The sequence below is a fragment of the Podarcis cretensis genome, assembly GCF_951804945.1.
Source record: "Podarcis cretensis genome assembly, chromosome: 6".
Taxonomy (NCBI): Eukaryota; Metazoa; Chordata; class Lepidosauria; order Squamata; family Lacertidae; genus Podarcis; species Podarcis cretensis.
The window spans coordinates 33,544,353-33,567,759 of record NC_137175.1 but is presented as its reverse complement, the minus strand read 5'-3'; the positions used below and the strand labels follow the sequence as shown (position 1 = coordinate 33,567,759).

Below are 23,407 nucleotides of genomic sequence, written 5' to 3'. Positions count from 1 at the left end.
ACTTGCTTCCCCCTGTTTTCATGTTCAGGTGTGAGTGTTGGTGCTTATGTAGTGAAAATGGCACCACTTACACACAAGATAGAGGTTTCAGCAGTCCCAGAGTTTCCTGAACAGCTATCAAGGTGAGTGGTCAGTAGCAGGTCAGCAATCATTCACACCGTGTCAGCTGAGTTAACTCTCTGGTGAACCGCGCTGAGATGTTTTGATGAATAAATAATAATAATAAAATAATATTTATTTTTTAAAAAACAGCTTAGGAGGCCAGGCCAAATGAGCACAGCAACTCTTCCCAGTAGATCTTGCCCCAATATGGTAGTTGTGAGGACTACCTTCGCCCAGCTCCCAAAGTCGTCTCCTCCCCAGCTCCTTCCCAAGCAATCTGAGGCTCCTTCAGTTTGTCTGTCTTTACTCTGCCCTCTTCATACCTCTTCTGGTTCTGGGAGACCTGGCCGGAGGGGAGCTGGTTGCAGCAGGAGAGGGAGACTGCCTGGCTTCATCACCAACCTCATTCATTGTTGCCTCTTGGTCCCCTTCCTCCGCAGCCTCCTCTTCTGCCTCTGGTGCTGGACTGCTCTCTGCCACAGACTCTCCCTGCTCACTAAACCATGTTATATCTTCAGCTTCCAACACCTCCTCCTTCCAGTCTGCTCCCTCTGACCACTCATCATTGTTCTGCCACCAGTCCTCTGGCTCTGAGCCCCTTGGGGGTTCCCCAGCTGGTGCCTCCCATCTCCATTTCCCCCATGATCACTCATGAATAAAGCAACCTGTTAACCTGTTGATAAGCTTGTTAAAGAGTTTTCTTGAATTTGTTTAATTTATAATATTTTGCTTCCATGTGTTTATTATCTGGATCACATTCAGCAACTTGGCTAATTATGTATAATTCTGTATCACTGTTGAATATATTTAAAAGGCATAGTTATAGCAAGTTGATCCAGTCGGGTTCGTCTTACATTTCGTATATACTAGATATGTGAAACTATGTTTGATTGTTTTTCTTCATTTGGGTGTTCTTTAATATGACAATGAGTATTTTTCTTGGGAATCACCTTTTGTCCTCTGCTGTTTTGTACTGAAGAAAGAAAACACAGCACCCTAGGGACCTGCACTGTCCACGTTGTGCTTCTAGTGTTTACTTGGGTAAATGCAAATTACTATCATTAGTCAGAGATGTTTACTGAAAGCAGTGGGGCTGGCAGGCTACTCCCAGTGTAAACTGCAGCATGTCCACTGAGCCCTGTGATTAGAGCCATTGTTCCAAAAAGAGAAATAAGCTGCCTGGCCCCACACAGTGCAGCTTTACTACTCCTTTTGACTGTGACGTCTGTCATTTATCCCTGGCTGTTCATAACATGCTAAGCCAGTGCAATAAAGAAAGAGGTGGGTGGAAGACGGTACCTTCTGTGCTCTACCATTTCCATAAGAAGCTGCTTTGTAGGAAGTCAGACCATTGGCCAGTCTAACACAGTACTATCTATGTTGACTGGCTGTGGGTGTGTTGTAGCATTACCTGGTGATACTGGGCACTGAACCTCAAACCTTCTACATGCAAGTATGTGGTCTTCCACTGAGCTGTGATGCGTCTCCATAAAGGCTTACCAGCACAGTCCAAGTTCTAAGCTCTGTGCATTTAATAATAATAATAATAATAATAATAATAATAATACTTTTCTAAAGTCAGGAGTACGGAATCTTTTTCAGCACATGGTGCATGCCTCAACATCAGCTGATTATCAGAGCTTGTGAAGCCAGGCAGTGGCAGAGCTGGGTGCTCTGGCACCCAGAGTGGCACACATGCCGTGCACCCAGAGGTGGGGCATTCTGCCCACGGGGGCAGGGATGATCTGCCCAAGGGGTAGGGTGATCTGCCCATGGGGCCGATCTCGGCGCAGCTGCACAATCCTCCCCGGGGGCTGCCCCCCCTGCAACCTGGAAGCATACAGTGAGCCAGGGAAAGGGGGAGAGCCACAGCAGCTGCTTTGCCACTTTGCCGCTCGCTGCGCTTGGGGAAGTGGGTGGGGGGGCCTGCGCCAAATGTCACCCCCTTCAGGATGACACCTGGGGCGCCCTGCACCCCCCTTCCTACGCCCCTGAAGCCAGGTGCATTCATGCATGAGGGAGATTTTTGGGCTGGAACCTTTCACTCTGGTGTGCAATTTTCTGCCTGCAGAAAGTTTAATGTGAGGGTTGCATAAAAAATGTGATTCCATGTTTGAAGCCTGAAGCGTACAGTCCCAGAAGGACTGTACTACATGATTTTTCCTGTTTGTGGAGATCAGCTCCAGATACCTCAAGGAAACCTTTTGTAGCAGTAGAGAAGTACGAAATGGGCAGAACACATGACATATGTGACACTTTTAACAGTTTTGAAATTGGGTGCCCTTATTTGGGGTTTTATCGGAATTCAGAATCTGAAGTTGCATCCATCCCTAGGCATAACATTATGGGTGATTCTGCTCAGATCTGTGCAAGACATTCTCACTTTTCTGAGGTGTCCCAAAAACTCATGTCAAGAGGCCTAAAATTACTCTTCAGAATAAAAATCATTGTGGTAATATAATATCAGAACTCCGATGAAATTTCACAGTATTTATATTCCCCACAAAATGAATGCATATATTCTCCCAGACACCTTCATGCTATTTCTTTCAGATCCCTCCTCAGAAGCCACCTTTTCCATAACGCCTAGTTTCCATGCCATTCTGTGTCACACCTGTAACTAAGCCTAATCACAGGGAACTGAAACAATCCCTCATTACTTCCCTCTTTATCCCAGTATCAATTTACATCATGCTCTTCTATCACTTTTCCTGTGTCAGATTTTAAATGGTCAGTTGCTTGGGCAGAGACGTGTCCTTTTATACCTGGTGAAGCATCATGCACACTGATGGTGCTATGTAAAAAGTAACAATAATTATGAACAGTGTGGCCTTTTCCCTAAATAAATTCCCAATTAATTCCAGGTGTTCACTTACATATGCGTAAGAGATACTAAGTCACAGGAATCATGGTGCTACTTTGTACAGTGGTACCTCGGGTTACAGACGCTTCAGGTTACAGACTCCGCTAACCCAGAAATAGTACCTCAGGTTAAGAACTTTGCTTCAGGATGAGAACAGAAATTGGGCTCTGGCAGCACAGCAGCAGCAGGAGGCACCATTAGCTAAAGTGGTGCTTCAGGTTAAGAACAGTTTCAGGTTAAGAACGGACCTCTGGAACGAATTAAGTACTTAACCCGAGGTACCTCTGTATAGATTTTACATTGAGAAAACATTAGCCCTTGACAGGTTTACATTTCTGCCAGAGTCCCACAATTCATACAAGCAATGGAGTCTGCAGTTTCAGGACAAATAGGCTTTGGAATGCCATTCCTAGACCTGTATTCAGCAGCCCTGTGTCCTTGTTAATTGAAGGTTTTGTGCCTTGCACAGCATCTGTATTCTGAAATCTTGATTGAGGAGGGGGGTGGAATTCTGTATGTCCCATTGTGTTGAGGGTTATTTTTGAAAGTTGTCTTTTTTCCCCTTCTAATTTTAGGATGTTACAGAACAATCAGCTCAGTCGTATCCCAGCAGAAGCTCTGTGGGATCTTCCAAACCTTCAGTCACTGTAAGTCCTAATGGATTGTCCCTTTAAGCTGTTATGGGATCTCTGAAACAAGTGTTATTTAATACTTTATTTTATTTATTTTTTTATTTCAAAAAAATTGTACGCCACTTGATTGGTTAAAACACACACCTCTGAAACATACTAAAATACTAAAACAGAGTAGAATTACCTCAGCGTTCTAAGCATCTGAGTAGGCTTGTCTAAACAAGAATAGTTTTAGCGGTTGGGGTGAAATGAGAACATAGGAAGCTGCCTTGGACTGAGCCAGACCATTGGTCCATTTCACTAAGCATTGTCTACACTGGCTAGCAGTAGCTCTCTATGGTTTCTCTCTGTGGTTTCAGATGGGAATCTCTCTCAGCCCAACCATGAGATGCTGAGGACTGAACCTGGGACCTGCATGCAAAGCATGCAGTTCTACCACTGAGGCATCACATTTCCCCCCTCCAAAAAATCCAGTAAGGTTTTCATAGGAATCTTTAGGGCAGGCTTCCAGTCTTCTGAGCAGGTGCTAGAGAAAAGAATATGGTACAAAGCACCAGAAATTTTAGAACTGAGAGGTGATTTTCAAACGGACACAAATATTTGGAAGCATTTCATAAAAAATTTTTTTGAAGGATCATATCTTAATGGTAGAGCACCTGCTTTGCTTGCAGAAGGTCCCAGGTTTCATCCCTGGCGTCTTCAGGTGGGGCTAAGAGAGAATTGTGTTTGAAATCTTGGAGCCACTAGATAATACTGAGATAGATGTCCAGTGGTCGGACTTGTTATAAGGCAGCTTCCTATGTTCCTAATACCACCTTATGTCTTATTGCAGTACCTCGGTTGGCTAAATCCATGGTTCCATTTCTTTCCTTGAAAGAGACAATAGTGCGGAATTTGAGCTAAAGGGAGTTGGAAGCAGGAGTGCGGAGACATCTGATGTGGTTGCCACTCTATCTGAGTTCTCTCTGGGACCAGGATTAGCAGTTGAACGGTTGTGAGCTTTCATGGACTAGAGCCCAACTGAGCAGAAGCATGAAATGCTATCCTTAGTTTGTAAACACAGAAAAGGTTCATAGACTCTGGAGCCAAATGACCACGGGGCAGCAGTAGTTCTGTCACACAACGAGTTACACACAGCATTAAGAGTGCTTCCATTACATGTCGGCAAATTCGCTTCCCCAAAATATTGGACATTTTGTGATAAGGAAAGTGATGGTAAAATGCACTGGGAAATGTGTGATAATACCTGCTTTGGTTCAACATCACTAACCTCAACAGCAGATCAGGATGAATGTCCAATAAACAGGTCACCTGGAATTACCTTAAAGTACAAGAAACACAGTGGAATAAAATATATTACTCCTGAAAGAGCTTCCCAAGTTTTATGGCCTTTCACTCCCATCTGCTTAAAAAACATCTCAGTAGATTGATTGGTATGGAGGAAGCTAGTCCAAAGGATACCTGGGCCTCAAGCCTTATAGAGCTTTAAAGGTAAGTATCAGGACTTTGATTGAGTTTGGAAATGAACCAGGATACAACAAAGCTGTTTCAACAGAAGAGAAATATGATCCTGACACCTAGTCTTGGGGCTCCTCCACTTACCTTTGCCCCATGCTTTCTAGTAGCAGGGGACGCAGGTGGCGCTGTGGGTTAAAGCCTCAGCGCCTAGGGCTTGCCGATCGAAAGGTCGGCGGTTCGAATCCCTGCGGCGGGGTGCGCTCCTGCTGCTCGGTCCCAGCGCCTGCCAACCTAGCAGTTCGAAAGCACCTCCGGGTGCAAGTAGATAAATAGGGACCGCTTACCAGCGGGAAGGTAAACGGCGTTTCCGTGTGCGGCTCTGGCTCTGGCTCTGGCTCTGGCTCTGGCCAGAGCAGCGATGTCACGCTGGCCACGTGACCCGGAAGTGTCTCTGGACAGCGCTGGCCCCTGGCCTCTTAAGTGAGATGGGCGCACAACCCCAGAGTCTGTCAAGACTGGCCCGTATGGGCAGGGGTACCTTTACCTTTACTTCTAGTAGCAGGTCTGCATTTTAAAGTGCTGTGTCTGAGCACTTTTTCTTTTTCTTTTTCATGTCCCAGCACTTCCCCCATGAAAACCCACTCTTTAATGCTCAGTTGCAGCAAATGACAATCCGTGGAACCTAAATTACCATTTGTTCCAATCCAAAGCTTAAAAGTGTGTTATCGCAGGGAATGCGAAATATAAAGTAGGGCTGTGCTGCCACCACCAATTTGTTCTGTGCTGTTCTCCCTCATGTCACTAATCCTGCTGGTGTTAGAAATTCTTAGTATAGAGATTAGTTCCCATGTGGCTTGCTAGTGTAGGGCACTCAATCTGCAAGCATGACACTTGCAAACCCACTGTCTGATAGCACCCTGTAACAGCCATGTTCTGATGAAATTGCTTTTTAATGCTGTCACTCAACAATCTAGTCTTTGAGTTATTAGCCTCCATAAGAGGCCAATAGAGAATGCACATGGACAAAGGTGTTACCTTTGGGATGAATAAACATGATCTTCGGAGATGTTAAAAGATAATTTTCCTAATGACAGATGCTTTGCCGAGTTCCATGGCAAGTCATTATGCAGTGCCATTCATTGTACAATCCCTCTGTGATTCCTAATTCAAACACCTCTCCACATCATAATTTCCTTTCCCTCCTCCCTCGCACAGCTGTGCTGTTAAAACCATCCAGCCCAGAGGTGACTGCATTTTAGCTGTGGGACATATGAGCTTTCGCTGTCCCTGAGAATGGCTGTTTTCTTTTGTTTTTGAGGCAGTTTGCTCTCTGAAAGGGACAAGATCTTATTGCAGGAACTGTCTCCTTGAAGCAAATGGGAGTATGGACTTACCAATGAAATCCAAGTCAGATTCTTATAGGATCTCTTTCAAAGCAAGTGCACTTTCAATACAAGAGGTGATTTTGAACTTTCCCTTCCAGTCATGTGGTCTGGAGAGCATCCAAGCACATGAAGCATCTACCGGTACTTTCCCCCTCAACAATGAGCAGTAATGTCTTGGCTGAAACTGAATAATTAGCATTTGTTGTGTGGAGAAATCCTTTTCTTCCATATACCTCATACTGTGGAAAGGAGAAACTGTGTGCCATAAGTCTTTAAACCAACGTTATTCAGGTCTCCGTATATCTGAATGATTGCAATAGTAATCATACCTGGGTATTTGTTCTCTCATCCTTGCTTCCATTTGGTTTGCATTCTTTGGGGTAGCCAGCTGCTGCTTTTACACCCTGCAGGAAAATGTCAGGGTGGAAAGGCCTAACTTTGGGAGGATTAAGGCTGGGAATACAGGGCCCATCCGCACTACCTGAAATTGTCTCATACCTTGAATGTTCTAGAATTTTTGATTGAGGGACCACATGATGTTGCCAGTGTTCTTCTGACATTTTGTATGTCTTTTAGCAAAAAAACCCCCCACATTTAGTCTGACCAGTAGTAGTGCAAAAAAGGTTGTTTTTTTAAAAAAATGGCAACGTGATGCTTTCCCCTGTGATGTCTGTTTAGCATAACAACACTGACCATATTTCCCCTTTTTTAACTCAGAAGAGTTCACGCTGACCCAGCTTGGGAACCTTTGTTCATGGTGGTTGCATGATGAGCACCACTCACTGACGTAATAAACAAGGGCTGTGAATGATTTCCTTCAGTAGAATCCTGAGATCAAATACCAAAGATTATGCATTTTAATATGTTGAAGTTAGACCTTCCACTTCATGAACCACACTGCAGCGAAATATGTGGTCTTCTCAAGTACAGTACATGGATCTCATCATAGATCCTCTCTTTGTATGTGATGTTGGGCATGAAGATATAGAAATGAGAGTGAATGTCACATCTGAACTCCATCTGTGTTTATAACATTTGGACTGAACATTACCTCCCACTGCATATGGTCAAAAGTGCCTCCAGGTCATGCAACTTGAGTCAAATGCCTACCCATGATCTTATGGAGGTATAACCTATAATCCGCCCCCTACCTCGCTATGGATATAGCCACAGATATTCCACTTTCATAAAATTGTTTTAAGCCACCATACCTATGAGTATTGCTGTCAGATTGCTATTGATGAACAGTGTTACACCCTATAGCTGTTAAATCCCATCTGCAGGAATGGGTAGGACACATCAAGGGGAGGAAATTTTAATGCAAACTAGTTTATACAGATATTTTACCTGATAAAAACAAGCCAGACCTAATAATAATAATAATAATAATAATAATAATAATAATAATAATAAATTTTATTTATACCCCGCCCTCCCCAGCCGAGACTGGGCTCAGGGCAGCTAACAACCGATATAAAACAAATTGATTGAAATACAACTTAAAAAACAAGATTAAAATACAACATTAAAACATTAAAATGCAGTCTCATTTCAATGGAAACTCAAATAAAAAACTTTTTTGGGGATGAAAACGTCAAGTCTTCACCAAGGCTAACTATCCAGACTGGTCCTACATGGGCCAGAAAAAAACCAGGGAAGTCCCCAAATAGGAGTTCCATGACAGGAGGAGAAAGAGTGTTTATTGCATCCTCCCTTCAGAAAGAAGAAACCAAAACCCCTCTACAATGGCAATTTGTTTCCTGCATCCAGATTTAATAGAGGGGAAAAACCACTCTTTGGAGATCTCCCTGCCCTCATTAAGTCCCATTAGACTAGTAGTTATTAGGATAAATTAGGTCTGATTTGAGAGAGATGAAAAGTCATTGAGTAAGCAGTTTCCCCCTTAGCAGGTTGCTTTGTGCGTTAAGCAATATCTGAAGCTAAGCTGATTTCCTCAGATTTCATTGGGGCTGCCAATACTTCTTCATTCAAACTGGCTTTGTGTCAAATCCCCTTCTATTATTTCTGTATCTTCCCAGGGTTGGTCATTGTCAGAATTCAGGGCCGGTCAGAGGTATGTGCCTATCTCTCCAGGCACCGGCTGAATTCTTTCGACCTCCCTCCGGCGACTCCCGGAGGAAAAACACACGAGGTCCGTTCCGGCGATTTTCCTCAGGCTGTGAGAAAAACACACCAACTGCTCTCCTCCTCCCTGCTCTCCAGCATATCCCCAGGGAGGGGAATCAGACTCAGACAGAAATGTATCTACATTGTCTTTATTCCTGTCTTTCACTTCAGTACAGAGAAAACATGTCTGCTCTGTTCAACAAACAGAGAGAAACTCCAAACTCAACCCATGTACATCCTGTACAGGTCATATGACACCCACACTGAGCTAACATCCGGTGCTCAGTACAGAATGGACTGCCCCTTTGTTTCCATGGCAACAGTCACATACTTCCTGTTTGGCTTTCCAGCCACAAGCAGCAGACTTGGCTGCTATAGCCTTTGCTTGCTGCTGCATTGCTGCTTTAGAATAACATACTCCCCCTAAAGTATCAATGCGTGCTGCGAGCAAAGCGTCATCCAGAGAAGAAAACAAACAGTTGTTATACTTATAACACTCCCCTGTTGTTTCAGTTCCACCCTTGGAACTACCCGCCACTGGTTTTACCAATGTACCTCTCTGGTTGTGTGACTTCCAAGGAATGAGTGCTTCTGCATTACCTTGGTTAGCAACTCTCTGTTGTGCCTTTGTCTCTGACTCAGACACAGCTTCAATCTGACCTTGGTCGTTTACAACAGCAACACATGCAATAGCTTGGTTGGCAAACTCTTTTGAATACCTCTTGGGTGGTACACCCTTCGTTGCTCTCTCAGACCTACGTAAGAGGTGCTGCTCTCCCTTGCTTTCTGGTTCAGCCTCTGAACTCTCTGAAGAACCAGTACTAAGCTTAATCAGTGGTTCATCCTCCTCTTCTGAGGGTCTAGTCATTACGTGAGATTTCCTCTCAATGACTGTGACAACTGAGCTGTCTGAGCTATCGCTGTCATCATCAGTACTACTGAACTCAATAAGATCAAACTCATCATCATCATCATCAGAATCATCATCATCTCCTGTGGGAAATGTGTGAACAATCACTCGCTCCTGTTCAGGAGCACTCTCTAGGAATTTTGTGAGAATCACCTTACCAGATTCAGACAAAATTACTCTGTAGAGACCCTTTTCATAACCCACAAAAATGCCTCTGGCATTCTTTACTCCACCTGGAGCTTCTGTTCTCACATGAGACCCGAAAACCTTGAAATGGGCAACAGAAGGTTTTCTGTGGAACAGTTTCTCAAAAGGAGAACTTCCCAATTCATTTGAAAACTTTCTCAACCACGTGTAACAAAATGACATTAGCGACTCAGCCCAGTACTCATGTGGCAGATGTGAACTAAGCAATTGCGCATGCATTCCCTTTTGCAATTCTTTGTTCACTTTAACACAGACACATCTATTCCAAGCTTCTTCGGAACTAGCAATTTTGTGTCTTATCCCTTTCTTCTTCAGGAACCTCTGGAAATCCTGTAAAAGAAAAATTGGCTTCTCATCTGTGCAAAGACAATCTATGTCAGCATCATGCATATTTTTAACCTTGTCACAAAACTCTTTAAACCTTTCTAAGGCTTCTTTCGGTCTCTCCAAAAGATAAATCCAGACATAACCTGTAAAAGAATCAACACATATTAGGTAATACTTTGCATTGCCTCTAGAAGGTGCAAAAGGACCAATCACATCAGCATACACCCGCTGAAATGCCCTGTCGACCCTTGAGGTGACCTGCTTGGCGCTCTTCTCAGCTACACCTGCAAAAGAAATTATGTTAGAATCACAAGAATTACATTCCATGTAATCACTTTGATCAAAAGTCAACAAATACAGTCCATCTTTCTCTTTGGCAGAAAGATACAACTCTCCATCTTTGTAGATCTCGCAGTGTTGATCATCATAGGACAGTTTTAGTCCCTTCTTGGCAATCTGCGAAACGCTGAGCAGATTGTACTTCAACTCTGGAACCAAATAAACATCGTTTATAGTCAAGTTCAGACTTTTAAGATACACAGTCCCAATTCCGGTGGCTTCCAGCTCTCGACCGTTGGCTTGTTGTACAACGAAGCTTTGCTTCTTAAACGACGAAAACAAATCCCTGCGGTGGGTCATGTGAACCGTCGCTCCCGTGTCTAAAATGAAGGAATTCCCCACTTGTGGTGTGGCTTTTAGGGACATCAAAGCCTTTGCAGGCTTCGCCTGTGACTTGGCACGACTTCTGCCTGACGCCTCAGACTTCGTGGAGCTTCTCTTGGCTCCTTTGTTCTGACGTGGCTTCCTGCAGTACCGCTGAAGATGCCCAGTCTGTCCACAATTGTGGCATCGGACAACGTTCAAAGCTACGGCGTCTCCTCCAGTAGCTACAGCAGTGGGGGTGTCTGAACTCCGTTCTTCACTCCCCCTGTCCTTGACTTCCAGGGCGGCAAGCCTGTCATGTTCGTTCAGGACCACGGCAAAGACCCTGTCCGAAGTCAAATCTTGCGCTGGGAGAGACCCCAGCTGACTGGCAACCGTTTTGTAAGTCTGATTCAGGCTGTTGATCACCATGAAGCAAAACACTTCCTCATCCAGACGGAAATTGCGCTCCACCATCTGCTGACGCAAAAATTTCATTTCCGTCAGGTGCGCTTGAACATCTCCATCAGGCGCAAGCCTCAGGTTAGTCAGCTTTTCAAAATACAGCAACGCTGAAGAACCTGCATCTCTCTGATGTGTCCTTCTCAGCGTGTCCCAAACATCTTTCGCGTGCTCTAAATCTTGTATATGAACAAGCTGAGAGTCTGACACGCACAGAATTATAGCAGTTCTGGCCTTCATATCCTGTGACTCCCAAACAGGCGTTGGTGCTGCAGGGATGGGGTTCTCAATCACCCTAAACAGTCTCTGATTCTGCAGCAGGTCTTCATCTTAATAGACCAAGATGCATAATTGTCACTGGTCAAAAGGGGTGGAGAAGGCAGGCCTCCCCCCTTCTTGGCATCCATTTTGAGTCCTTGCATTGACTCTCAAACACAAGCCTCTAAAATCCAATAGCTGGCTTGTTTACTCTCTGTGCACCTGGCAGCTCTAACACTGGCCGCTTGGAAAGTCCCTTTCCAACAGTTCCTGTGTAAAGGCCTAGTCAAAACACGACTTCCAGCCCTTATCTTGAAACTGGCCTGCGTTGCTAAGCAACCACATTCCTTTCCTTGGACAGGAAAAACCACAGGAATGTTTGGAATGCAGACTCTTCTCTCTCGGAGCTGTTTTTCCCAAACGTTGCTCCCATGAAGCAGAGAATTAATCCATCTGCATTCACACTTCTAAGCCCGAAAATCTCATACCTGGGCTCCGTAGCTTGGCTTTCAGCTTCTTCTGGTCAGCTTCTAGCTGCAGAGAATCAGCATCCATCTCAGGCTTCCATGGAGAGGGATGAATACAGTCTCCTTGATGCAGACTCCCATGGATCGTAGCAACCGTCAACTGCTACCAATGTCAGAATTCAGGGCCGGTCAGAGGTATGTGCCTATCTCTCCAGGCACCGGCTGAATTCTTTCGACCTCCCTCCGGCGACTCCCGGAGGAAAAACACACGAGGTCCGTTCCGGCGATTTTCCTCAGGCTGTGAGAAAAACACACCAACTGCTCTCCTCCTCCCTGCTCTCCAGCATATCCCCAGGGAGGGGAATCAGACTCAGACAGAAATGTATCTACATTGTCTTTATTCCTGTCTTTCACTTCAGTACAGAGAAAACATGTCTGCTCTGTTCAACAAACAGAGAGAAACTCCAAACTCAACCCATGTACATCCTGTACAGGTCATATGACACCCACACTGAGCTAACATCCGGTGCTCAGTACAGAATGGACTGCCCCTTTGTTTCCATGGCAACAGTCACATACTTCCTGTTTGGCTTTCCAGCCACAAGCAGCAGACTTGGCTGCTATAGCCTTTGCTTGCTGCTGCATTGCTGCTTTAGAATAACAGTCATTTTATCAGAAGAAAGACCAGGTCTGTATTTCCTTCCATTTAGAATCTATAAGTAATTTTCCACAAGTCTTCTATATATTTATTGCCAACTTGGAGCATCCATAGATCACTGCTGAGTGGCTTCCAAACATTACAAGTTGAGTGGGGACCTGAATCGTTTATTTACATTTGCCTAGAGGCTGTGGTTTTTCCATTTGCCCTGAAGTGTTTCGTTTCATAGAATGCTAACTTACCTACTGCTTGGAAATCAAGCAGCACTCCATAAAATATTCCACACCGGTGTAGGTATTAAAAGGCTTGCACATTGGAGGCCAGGACAGGTAGATGAGGCAGAATTGTACAATGTTGCCTTTATTGTTTCTCCATGTGATATTTACAGGTTTGAAATTGGGGGCTGAGGGGGAAATCCCATAATCTGTGCTGCAGGAGGTGTTTGTATTTATGCCATAATATATCAAAATTAACAGATGGCCCTTCAGACTTTTTTTGACGTGGGTTTGTTTGTTTCTTTGGCGAGTGTATTCTGCAACATGTTACTGGTACAATAACAATGCATTAGTGGTGGAATGATGCCGGACTGTCCACATAACCATCCCACTTTATGTGTTCTGTGATGCTATACAATGTTATTGCCTTTTTGCTGTCTGGGAGTGGGGCACACTTGCACAACAAAAGCAGACAAAAAATAAAGTGAACATTTGTGATATAAAAAGTTACAGGAGTTCAGCATTTGTTGGCTGAGGCTGATGGACATTGTAGTCTGACAACATCTGGAAGGCAGCAAGTTGGCAAAGGCTGTTTTAGATGTTGCCCGGCTGCTCCATATGTTCTGAAGCACTCATTTACACCTCTGGCAATCAGGACCATGAATTATTAGCAGCGCCTGCTATTGTAGCTTTTGTCCTCAGTGTTTTGGACTTGGAGTTCTGTGCTGGCTGGAGGGCATCAGGTTGGCAAAGCTGTTCTGTTCTGAAGAGATGCAGACAGAAAAGCCTTAGGAGGAAGCAGCACAAAGTCATTAATGATGGGGTGAGGCAGGGCAAGAGGGTTTGAAGTAGTCCTTTGTGCAATCCTTGTGCTTCCTTTCATCTGCATTCTTCTCATCTGCAGTCTGCACAGAATGAGAGGATTTGAAGAGGCACATCTACACCTGATGGCAAAAACTCTAAACTACATGTCAGATGCTAGGCCTTATTTAAGGCAGTGATTCAGTCGTGAATCCCTGGCAAAGTGTCCGTCTACCAGCAGTTTTATAGGTGTGGTAAGGGCATACCATGCGCGCTCTAGGAGAGTCGTGTGTCAGGCTAATTAACAACATTGTGGTTACAACAAGCTCTTACCTAAAGCAGATGGGTACACTCTGTTTCTCTGCCAGCCAAAAGTAAACCAAAGACTTTCAAAGCAAGCAGGTGCTATAAGTTATAATTATTGCGTTTTCAGTAAGAGTGAGAAAAAGAAGAGAGTTTGATTGGATTAAAAGCTCAGACAAGACTCTTGAGGCTTGTCTTTCAAATGAAAATAAAACACAATGGAAGCAGCTTGGTTTTCTGCAACATTTCGAAAGCACATCCCACAGAGATGCTTAGAATGCCATCTCATATCTCCCCATTTGCAAGTATTAGAACTGAAGCATGGCAGATTCTGAAGCCCTCTTCAAAAGTCAACTCAAGATCTTTCAGCCACCTTTTCCTGAGCATGGTGTCTCTGATCCTTAAGGCAATTTTATCTTTCACACACAAAGTCATATCACTCTAGTTATGTACAGTGTATATGTTTACATGTTACATCATGGCAGCATGGCGCCCAACTTTGGTAATATTATATGTGGAAGGCTGTTTTGGCATTGAGCAAAATATACATTAATAAAGAATAAGAAATGTACAATTTCTGACTGCAGTCCCCCAAACTACAGTGAAGGTTTCCTCAGAGGGTTCCTTGACTTGTGGAAATAGAGAGTGCACCTTAAATAAAGGGTGCTTTAGAAGCTCTGGTCTGTCTGTACGTGGGCTATTCTTTGTAGCCTGTTTGAGATGTTTCCATGTTTCAACAACTGTGCCACCTTTATATAATTGAGGTACCTTCTTCAAAAGGAAAAAAGTGAGGGAGGAAAATGGGCCAAAGTGCCATGTCCCAGACTAAACACATGTAACACTGGTGATCTAGGTAGAAAATGGCGACTATCAATTCCTCAGCATGTGCTTAATCCAAGCAAGGGGAGGCAGATGCAATAGAAGCCATTGTTCCAGCTGGCTGTTTTCCATTGTCACCCCATATTGCAAAATTATTCCAACACTGACTTCAAAGAAGAAGGAAAGACAGAAGAATTTGCCCGATAAATGCTGTCCTTCAACATATTGACTTCTATTACACTGCTTGCAAAGAAGCAGTGAGACATCTCAATCCATAGAACTGGTGCACCACCCTCTCCTCATGTCTTTAGGAAAAACATTTTGGAAGCAGACAGAAAGAGAGTAAAGACGTCTTTAAAAATGTTAAGCCCATGAATAGGGTAATCATCATCATCATTATTATTGCTGAACATTAAAATGCAAGGAGTGACTTCTTGGAAGTCACGGGGACAGTTGCTTTGATGTTGACAAAGGAGAAGCCTTCCCCACCAGACAAGTCGGTTGTAAGCATATATATTCTGATGACGGATGGAAGGAAGGAAAGGAATCACTTTGGAATTAGCATAGCCTGAGAGCATGTTCCCGCTTTCATAGGCCACCTTTGATCTGTTTGAAATGTGACAGCTCATTGTAAGGGCAATATTGCTTCATATAAATCATTTTTGATAGAATGTGCTTTTGCTTCTTAGAAAAAAGAAACGAAAAGAAATATCTTCCACTGAATGTTTAAAGGATAAAAGGCAACAGAAATAGACTGGGGTGTTTAACATCAACTTATAATTTATTGGCATGGATCTGATTTTGTGGCAAAGCCACATTAAGTATTGTTAAGGTAATTTATGAGGCATAAGCTTTTCCTGGAGCACAAGAAAAGTGAGCCTTCTAGCTAGTTGAAAAGAAGCCATCAAGTAATTGTGAATTTTAGACTTGTAGAGCAATCCACAAACAAGCAAAGCAGCCCTCCTTGAGGAACAGCCATAGCTGAGTGGTAGACAATCTGCTTTGCTTGCAGAAAGTCTTGGGTTCAACCCCCATCCAAATAGGGATGAGAGAGATTCTTGTCTGAAACCCTGGAGAGCCACTGGCAGTCAGTGTAAACAATCCTGAGCTGGGTGTACCCAAGAGTCTCACTCCGTATAAGGTAGCTTTCTACATTCCTATGTTTTTGTGTTCTATGTTCTAAAGGATATAGTAGCCAATTGCTAAATAAAATGATGAAACCTGACTGGAAACTGCTTTATGCCTTAGAAGCTGTGCCCCATGATTTCCACTGTGTAGTTTTGTGCCTTGTTTGAGGAGAAAGTATTGTTACAAACTTAGAACTTGCCCTAGGGGTGAGAAATTCCAGGGACAGTACTCCTTGAATTTAGCTTCCTTTTGATGGAGTGATGTCTGGAGACTTTTTGTAATGTTTAGTTTGTGGAGCTAGAGGACAGACTAGCAGAATGTTACCGTAGTTAGTTAGTTAGTTAGTTAGCATGTATCAGATCCATTTCATATCCTTAGAGCAGGGTGGTCCACCTTTTCATACCAAGTGGGCCGCAAGAGTGCTTTGATACAGAACCCATGGGCCACACACTGCCTTGTTGTGCATAGGGTGGGGAGAAGCTAGGCCAAATGGGGCACTGGGCTTTGGGAAGGAGGCATGAGGGCTCTGGCAGGGTCCTAGAGCCCTCTTACCTCCTCCCCAAAGCTGGGAAAGTACTAATTAGGCTTTGGTAAGGAGGAGGGAGGACTCTAGGACCCTGTCAGAGCCCTCTTGCCTCCTTCCCAAAGCCAATTGCATCACTTATCTAGCTTTGGGAAAGCAGTGTAAGGGCTAGAGGCGGCATCAAGTGTTGTCAAGGGTCACCCCCAAAAAGCTCAAGGGCTGCAGGCAGCCCTTGGACTGTGCATTGGACCACCCTGCCCTAGAAAGGCATCCTGCACCACAAGGTGTATCTCTGAACTGCAGTTTCTTCACAAGCCTATAGGTTGCATCCTCCGCTTCCAGGTTCTAGTGACCTCTCCCATTTGAAACCCTCAGGAAGGTTATCCAGCTATTTCAATTACCGTATTTTCCGCACCATTGGACGCACTTTCCCCCCCCCTTAAAAAGTAAGGGGAAATGTCTGTGCGTCTTATGGAGCGAAGCCAGCAAGAGCCGCTGCTGCCGACAAGCTCTGCGCAGCTCTCCCTTTAAAGCAAGAGCTGCATAGAGTGTGTCTGCGGCTCTGGCTGGGTTTACAGGGAGGCGGGAGGAGGGACTGCTGACTGTCCCTCCTTCCGGCTCATTGTAAACCCAGCAAGAGCCGCGGCTGCTGAGCTGAGCCGGGAAGGAGGGAGGGAAGGGGATTCCGTTGGTCCCTCCCTCCTCCGTGGCTCGCTTTGAAGCAGCAAAGTGGGAGGGAAGCCGCTTACACCCGTGTAAGCAGCTCCTCTCGCACTTTCCTACTTCAAAGCAACCACGGAGGAGGGAAGGAGGGGGCCCATGAATCCTTCTCGCTGCTCGAGGCTGCAGCGGATTCCCTCCTCCCGGGCTCCCTTTGAAGCAGGAAAGTGGAAGGGGAGCAGCTTACACTCGTGTAAGCAACTCCTCTCCCACTTTCCTGCTTCAAAGCAGAGGGAATCCCCTCTGTGGCTTGCTTTGAAGCAGGGTTCGGGGGTTCAGTGGGGAAAGAGGGCAGGAAATAGATGCTGGGCAGGAAGACTTTGACCACTGGAAAGTCCACCTCAGCCTCCCCAGATTTCCACTGAGACAGCCAGGCATGGCCATAAGAGCTGGAAACTTGCATGGGCTGTTTATTTAAAGATGAAAACATGCATTCATGTGAAAGAAATCCTCCCAGGTTCCTGGACACAACCCACACTTGATATTCACACAAGGTTACATGGATGGCATTGGCAACTGGAGGAGCAGCATGGTTAAAGAGCAAGTCCTGGTTTCAAGCTTAAGATCAGCTCTTTCGTGGTGGCCTCAAACAACCCTTTGGCTGCAAGGGGAATCCCTCCCTTAATTCAGGATGCTACAGTCTACACATGCTGTGGCTGCCTGCCCTTTTCCCTGAGCTGTAAAAGCACCTTCAAGAGGGTGATGGGAGGTGACACAGTCATCTTCCAGATGTGCAAAGAACCACCCTTGCCACACTAAACGTGCCGGCAAGCCTCACACCCAAATCTGAAGCATTAATGGGAACCTAGGAAGCTGCCTTATAAGGAGTCGGATGCACTACTCCATCTAGCTTAGTAATGTCAACACTGACTGGTAGCAGTTTGCCAGAGTTTCAGGCCTGGAGAAGCTGGGGATTGAACGTTTGGTGTTCTGCATGCAAAGCCACTGAGGTTACAGCTGTTCCCTTTAAAAACAAACTAAGATTGTAGTCCCCATGGTTCTGAAGAAAGGGCTAATTTAAACAGGAACAGAGGGACCTTCCCTGTACCACATCAGGACCCCTGAGCCCATTTAGCTCAGTTTTGTCTTCACTGATGGGCAGAGGCTCACCTGGGTTTCAGGAGACACACCTTCAGTCCTACCTGGAGAAGCTTTCAAGGACTGAACTTGGGATCTTCTCCATGCTCTCACTATTGAGCTATGATGGCTCCCTCTCTTCTCCTGCCCTCCTCCTATGCAGGAGGCCTATCTCGGCTTGTCAATATAATGTATATATGTTAAGGGCTTTGAGATGCATAAAAAATCAGGCTCAGCATTATTAACTGGACTTAGATAAGCCATGGTTCCCCTTCCTTCCCTCCTCTGAGGCTCGCTTTAAAGCAGCAAAGCGGACAGGAGCCACCCGCTTTGCTGCTTTAAATAGTTTAGTACAACATTTTATTCAGAATATTTTTTTTCATGTTTTCCCCCTCTAAAAACTAGGTGCGCCTTATGGTCAGGTGCGCCCTATGGAGCGAAAAATATGGTAGCTCCCATTGAGAAGACATCTATCAGTCATTCTAGGCCATTGGCAAGCCATTTGCCTGACAAAGACAAAGCACAATTGGCTGGTCAGCTTTCATAGCATTATTAGCTGAAGCTATTAAGTATAAGTGCTTCATATTTAGGAATATTTTTTTTCTTGAAAAGGACATATAATATAATCTTGAAGTATATTCACAATAAAGAAGAATCTGCCCAATTAATTAAGGCTCATATTTTCAGGAACAGCAGAAATATAGCACCATTCTGGGGGAGAGGGAGGCATCTCCTATTCATTCTCCCCTGAACGATATGCCTGGAATACTCTTTTAAAATACAGTGGTGCCCCGCAAGACGAATGCCTCGCAAGACGGAAAACTCGCTAGACGAAAGAGTTTTCCGTTTTGGAGGTGCTTCGCAAAACGAATTTCCTATGGGCTTGCTTCGCAAGACGAAAATGTCTTGCGAGTTCCTGCGGGGTTTTTTCCCTTCTCCCCCCCTTTTTCTAAGCCGCTAAGCCGCTTATCCCCTTATCCACTAAGCCGCTAAGCCACTAAAAGCCGCTAAAAGCCGCTAAACTGCTAATAGCGCTAATCCGCTAAGCCGTCAATGGGCTTGCTTCGCAAGACGAAAAAACCGCTAGACGAAGAGACTCGCGGAACGGATTCTTGTCGTCTTGCGAGGCACCACTGTAAACTGTGTCCACCACAAAAAATGGCCATGAGTGGGGGATGCTATGACAGATTCAATTTTCCAATTTAACTGAATGTATAAACAGGTTCAGAGTAATGAGACATCAGAGCAAAAGAATATCTAGTGAACCAGGACTCTATGTGTCTCCGTTAGCCTATTGTAAAAGACTGTTCGCCGAAGTCTATTATAGATATAAGTATGCAGACTTTCCTAGTGAAATCAGCATATGGGAATTGTTGTCAGTCTCCCTGCTGTACTGACACATCTACTGTATTTAACATATGGGACCTATCAGCCCAACTGCACAGACATATCTACTGTATAGAACATCTGGGACCAATCACCCATCTTCTCTGTTCTTTGGCTTTTCACTAAGGGAAATGTAACAAGTCATGTACTTAAGTGAGAGGGTTCAGGGTCATGAATCTTCCTAATCAAGGTCAATAAAAAGCACATTGGGGACTTTATAATATTGTTTGTATACTTCTGTATAGGCACGCAGGTTCTGTTGTTATTGGGTTTTTTACTCAAGATCCTATTGCATTTTAAGCCACACATAAGATGGTAGAAGAGCCCGAAAGAGATTTTTTTCTGTACCGTACTACATAAGTTTTTTCATGGGGGAGGGGAAATGCAAAAACTTATATGAGAAACTTGCATTCTCTTGTAGTTCTGTAGTCTAGCCACAAGACAGATGAGAAACGCCATGAAAATTAATCTTCACTATGGTTCAAGACTTAAAAACCAGACACACAATATATTTAATTCAATAATGGTGAAATGGAGTAAATCTATGGCATGGCTAGAATTTCCACTTTTCTTCCTGTCAGTATTTATGTGATTTTAATAGTTGCATGGCAGGCAAAGCATGTGACTGATAAACCCTTTTCTGACATGGTTGATACACTGATGTGGAAAAGTGAGTGACCTGCCAGGAAAAAAGGGTTTGCAATCCTACCTATAGATATGAGTGCTACGATTTGGGGGGGGGGGTGGACTGGGAAAGATTTTTTTTCACATATCCAGATTATACGGTTGGTCATATGGCACCTTCTGAGAACAAATGAAGGCCCCAACAGATGCAAGCGATTTTATCTGCAACCCTCCATATGTTGTCAGACAGATAGTTCAGTTGGTAGAGCATGAGACTCTTTATCTCAGGGTCGTGGGTTGGAGCCCTGCGTTGGGCAAAACATTCCTACATTGCAACAAATCTACAATTCTATTACAGTGGTACCTCTAGTTACGAACTAAATTCATTCCGGAGGTCTGTTCTTAACCTGAAACTGTTCTTAAGTAGAGGCGTGCTTTCGCAAATGGGGCCTCTTGCTGCTGCTGCTGCACCGCCGGCACACGATTTCCGTTCTCATCCTGGGGCAAAGTTCTCAACTCGAGGTAACTCTTCCAGGTTAGCGGAGTTTATAACCTGAAGCATTTGTAACCTGAGACATTTGTAACTCGAGGTACCACTGTATTCTAAGGCTCTTTATTTCCCCAACAGGATAGCTCAGTTAGTTAGAGTGTGGTGCTGATAATCCCATGGTTTCAGGCTTGATCCCCAAATGGGACACCTGGTTTTCCTGCCTTCACTGTCACTAGGTAGGCTCAATGATGAGCCTTCACATGTAAGATGTGATGTGTGAGAGTGCATGTGCAAAATTGTGGTACCTTTATTCTGTGAACCTGCGGGTATAGGGTGGTATATAAATTCATTAAATAAAAAAATACATTGGGACACATTCTTATACTAAAGATCCACCAGATGATGGGGTTAAAATATTAGAGGGAAAAGTCTGTGGAGGATTGGTTTGGCCCTTCACTGGGTGCTACGGTTTAGCATTACACTTGAACAATCTCAGAGCCTCGTCTGAGTTCCTCCATATGACATGAACATCCCACTGTAGGATTGATGCTTGTGATGGAAACTGCAGCATGATCTGAGAAGCACAGCAGAATAAAAAATGTCAACGTCTATGTGGAAATGGAGCAAGTTGGCACTGGCCTACCCTGTCTCCTAATCTGCCCAATTATCCCAGGTATAAACCATAATAGAAAGTGCTTAAGAAGCCATAATCACACAGTGCAGAAAGAGGAGAGCCATGTGGTTGCTTTTTTGTTTTGCTTAATTGATATAATTAGCAGCTTCTTGGTGCCAAGGGAGCTGAGTTTTATATTCGCTCCATCTCTTCCTCAAGAATAACTACATTTGGGAGCAATAGCAGTTAGTGAGCTTGAACTCTGCTACATGTTTTTATGGCAATCCAACTTTATTTCAGAAAACAAGCAAGCCAGGATACCAAACTACTTCTGGAAGCCAGTTTTCAGTTTATTTATGTCTGTCGGTGTTATTGTTTTCACTCCCACTTTCCCTTTGTGGCGAAGGTTCCAGGGCAGCCTTGCAGGATCAGTTTTTCTTTTGAATAACAGAGCAATGGAGAATTCTGGTGCATTTTGCAATAACTGTTTATTTACAAATGCGCAGGCAGCAAGCCAGTAGGACCATGTAGGTGGTGCAGGTTCCAAAATGGCATCAGTTCCTAAGCAACAGCATCATCTCTAAACAGAAAGCCTGTCTCTTCAGCCAACCCCTGAAACTTAGAACTTCTTTTCTCTTCTTCCTTTAGTCCAATACAAATTGCTTCTTTTCCAGGTCTCTGGCTGACCCGGTTGCACAACCCCTTCCTACATCAAAATATCTGAAGCAATCTGCTTCCCTGGTTCTCCATTCATTGTCAGTGTCCAAGTCACAAACCAAAATAGAAGTTTTGAAGAATAAAAGGGCAGCATGACCTGTATTATTACTGGGTTCAGGGGCACTCATCTATCTCAGAAAAACCCTGCCGTTAAATAATAAACTGGCTTTTATAACCATACACTCTGCAGTTTTTGAGTCTTTATATTTAAAGACTTACCTGTTGCAGCTTTCTCTGAAAACATAAGGTAGATATTAGGGGCTTCATCAAGGTTATCTTATAAAACCATATGTAGACCCTTCATTTGTTGAGTACTGGAAATTGCATAATTATTTGGATTTACAAGATGTAGTTAACATGACTCCATTGTACTTGGTGATTTTCCAAGTACTCAGACCTCCAAATGATACAAGTGAAGGAAGGGAAACACTGGGTTATCACCCTCTGCTAAACCTAGCCATTGTCATGGGCAGACTACTAGTTTGAGTAGACTCACAAGACTTTCAACAGGTGTTTCCCCAAGAAACAGATCCCCCCCACAAATAATTCCAAAACTGAGATGCATGCAAGGCACGAGAAAGCAAAACCTATGGAGTACTTTATAACAAATTGGCATGCTGAGGATATGATATTATTCCATTGGCATTCTGTAAAGTTTATTTTCTTTACTAAGAGTTTTATTCAATTCCTTTTGTGCTGGAGCTATTAGTCCCATTGCAAGTTGTTACTGAACACCTATCTCTATGGAACAGCTTTCCAAAGCAACTTGTTCCACCTTGTCTTCACTACACTTTAATGGAAGCAGGGGTGGGGCAGACCTCATTTCCAACCCAAACACATATAGGAAAATAGTAGGTCACAAAGTAGTAAAACCAGCGTCTACAAGCAATGTTTTGGAGAGCCCATTCTTCCCCTAGCTGCAGTTGCGGCTTAAGCCAGAAAACTAAGATTCTCTATAGACTGATTGAAGTGGCCAAAAGATACTACAATAGAAAACAAGACACATTCCCCCTAAGCGCCAAGAAAATGTTTAATTTTCACTTGCATTAGTATTTCACTTAAGAGGTTTTACAGATTATTTCTAGGACAACTGAAACATTCATGTTAGATGAAACAGTATCTACATTTCAGGATTTACCATACAAACAAAAGATTAAGAAATTCAGCTTGTATTGGGTGGATGAAGGATTTCCCCTTCTCCTCCATTTGCTGACTCATTCAGATGACACAGTAGCAGAAACAGGTACCAAACCCAGCTCTTTAACTGGGCTTAAATCCTTCTTTTTGAACTCTTCAGCTTTTATGGAACTAAAGAATTCTGATTTAAAAAACCCAACTACTTCTCATCGGTGTCACATTTGGCTTACACTACTGCAGTTCCTATACCAAACCTGCAATTTTTATTTTGTTGTATATTATAAACAAACAAACAAACAAACAAACAAATGAACCAAACCACAACCTGCCATTCCACAGGAAATGATGTTCAGATA

General features: G+C 44.0%; 1 protein-coding gene across 1 annotated transcript in view; it reads left to right on the top strand.

Annotated features, from left to right (window-relative positions):
* The window catches only part of LGR6 (leucine rich repeat containing G protein-coupled receptor 6), a 155,980-nt gene that overhangs the window by 70,276 nt on the left and 62,297 nt on the right, over positions 1–23,407 (top strand). Inside the window, exon 4 of the mRNA XM_079979072.1 lies at positions 3,541–3,612. Within this exon, the coding sequence (XP_079835198.1) occupies positions 3,541–3,612 (72 nt within the window). The remainder of the gene's footprint in view (positions 1–3,540; positions 3,613–23,407) is intronic.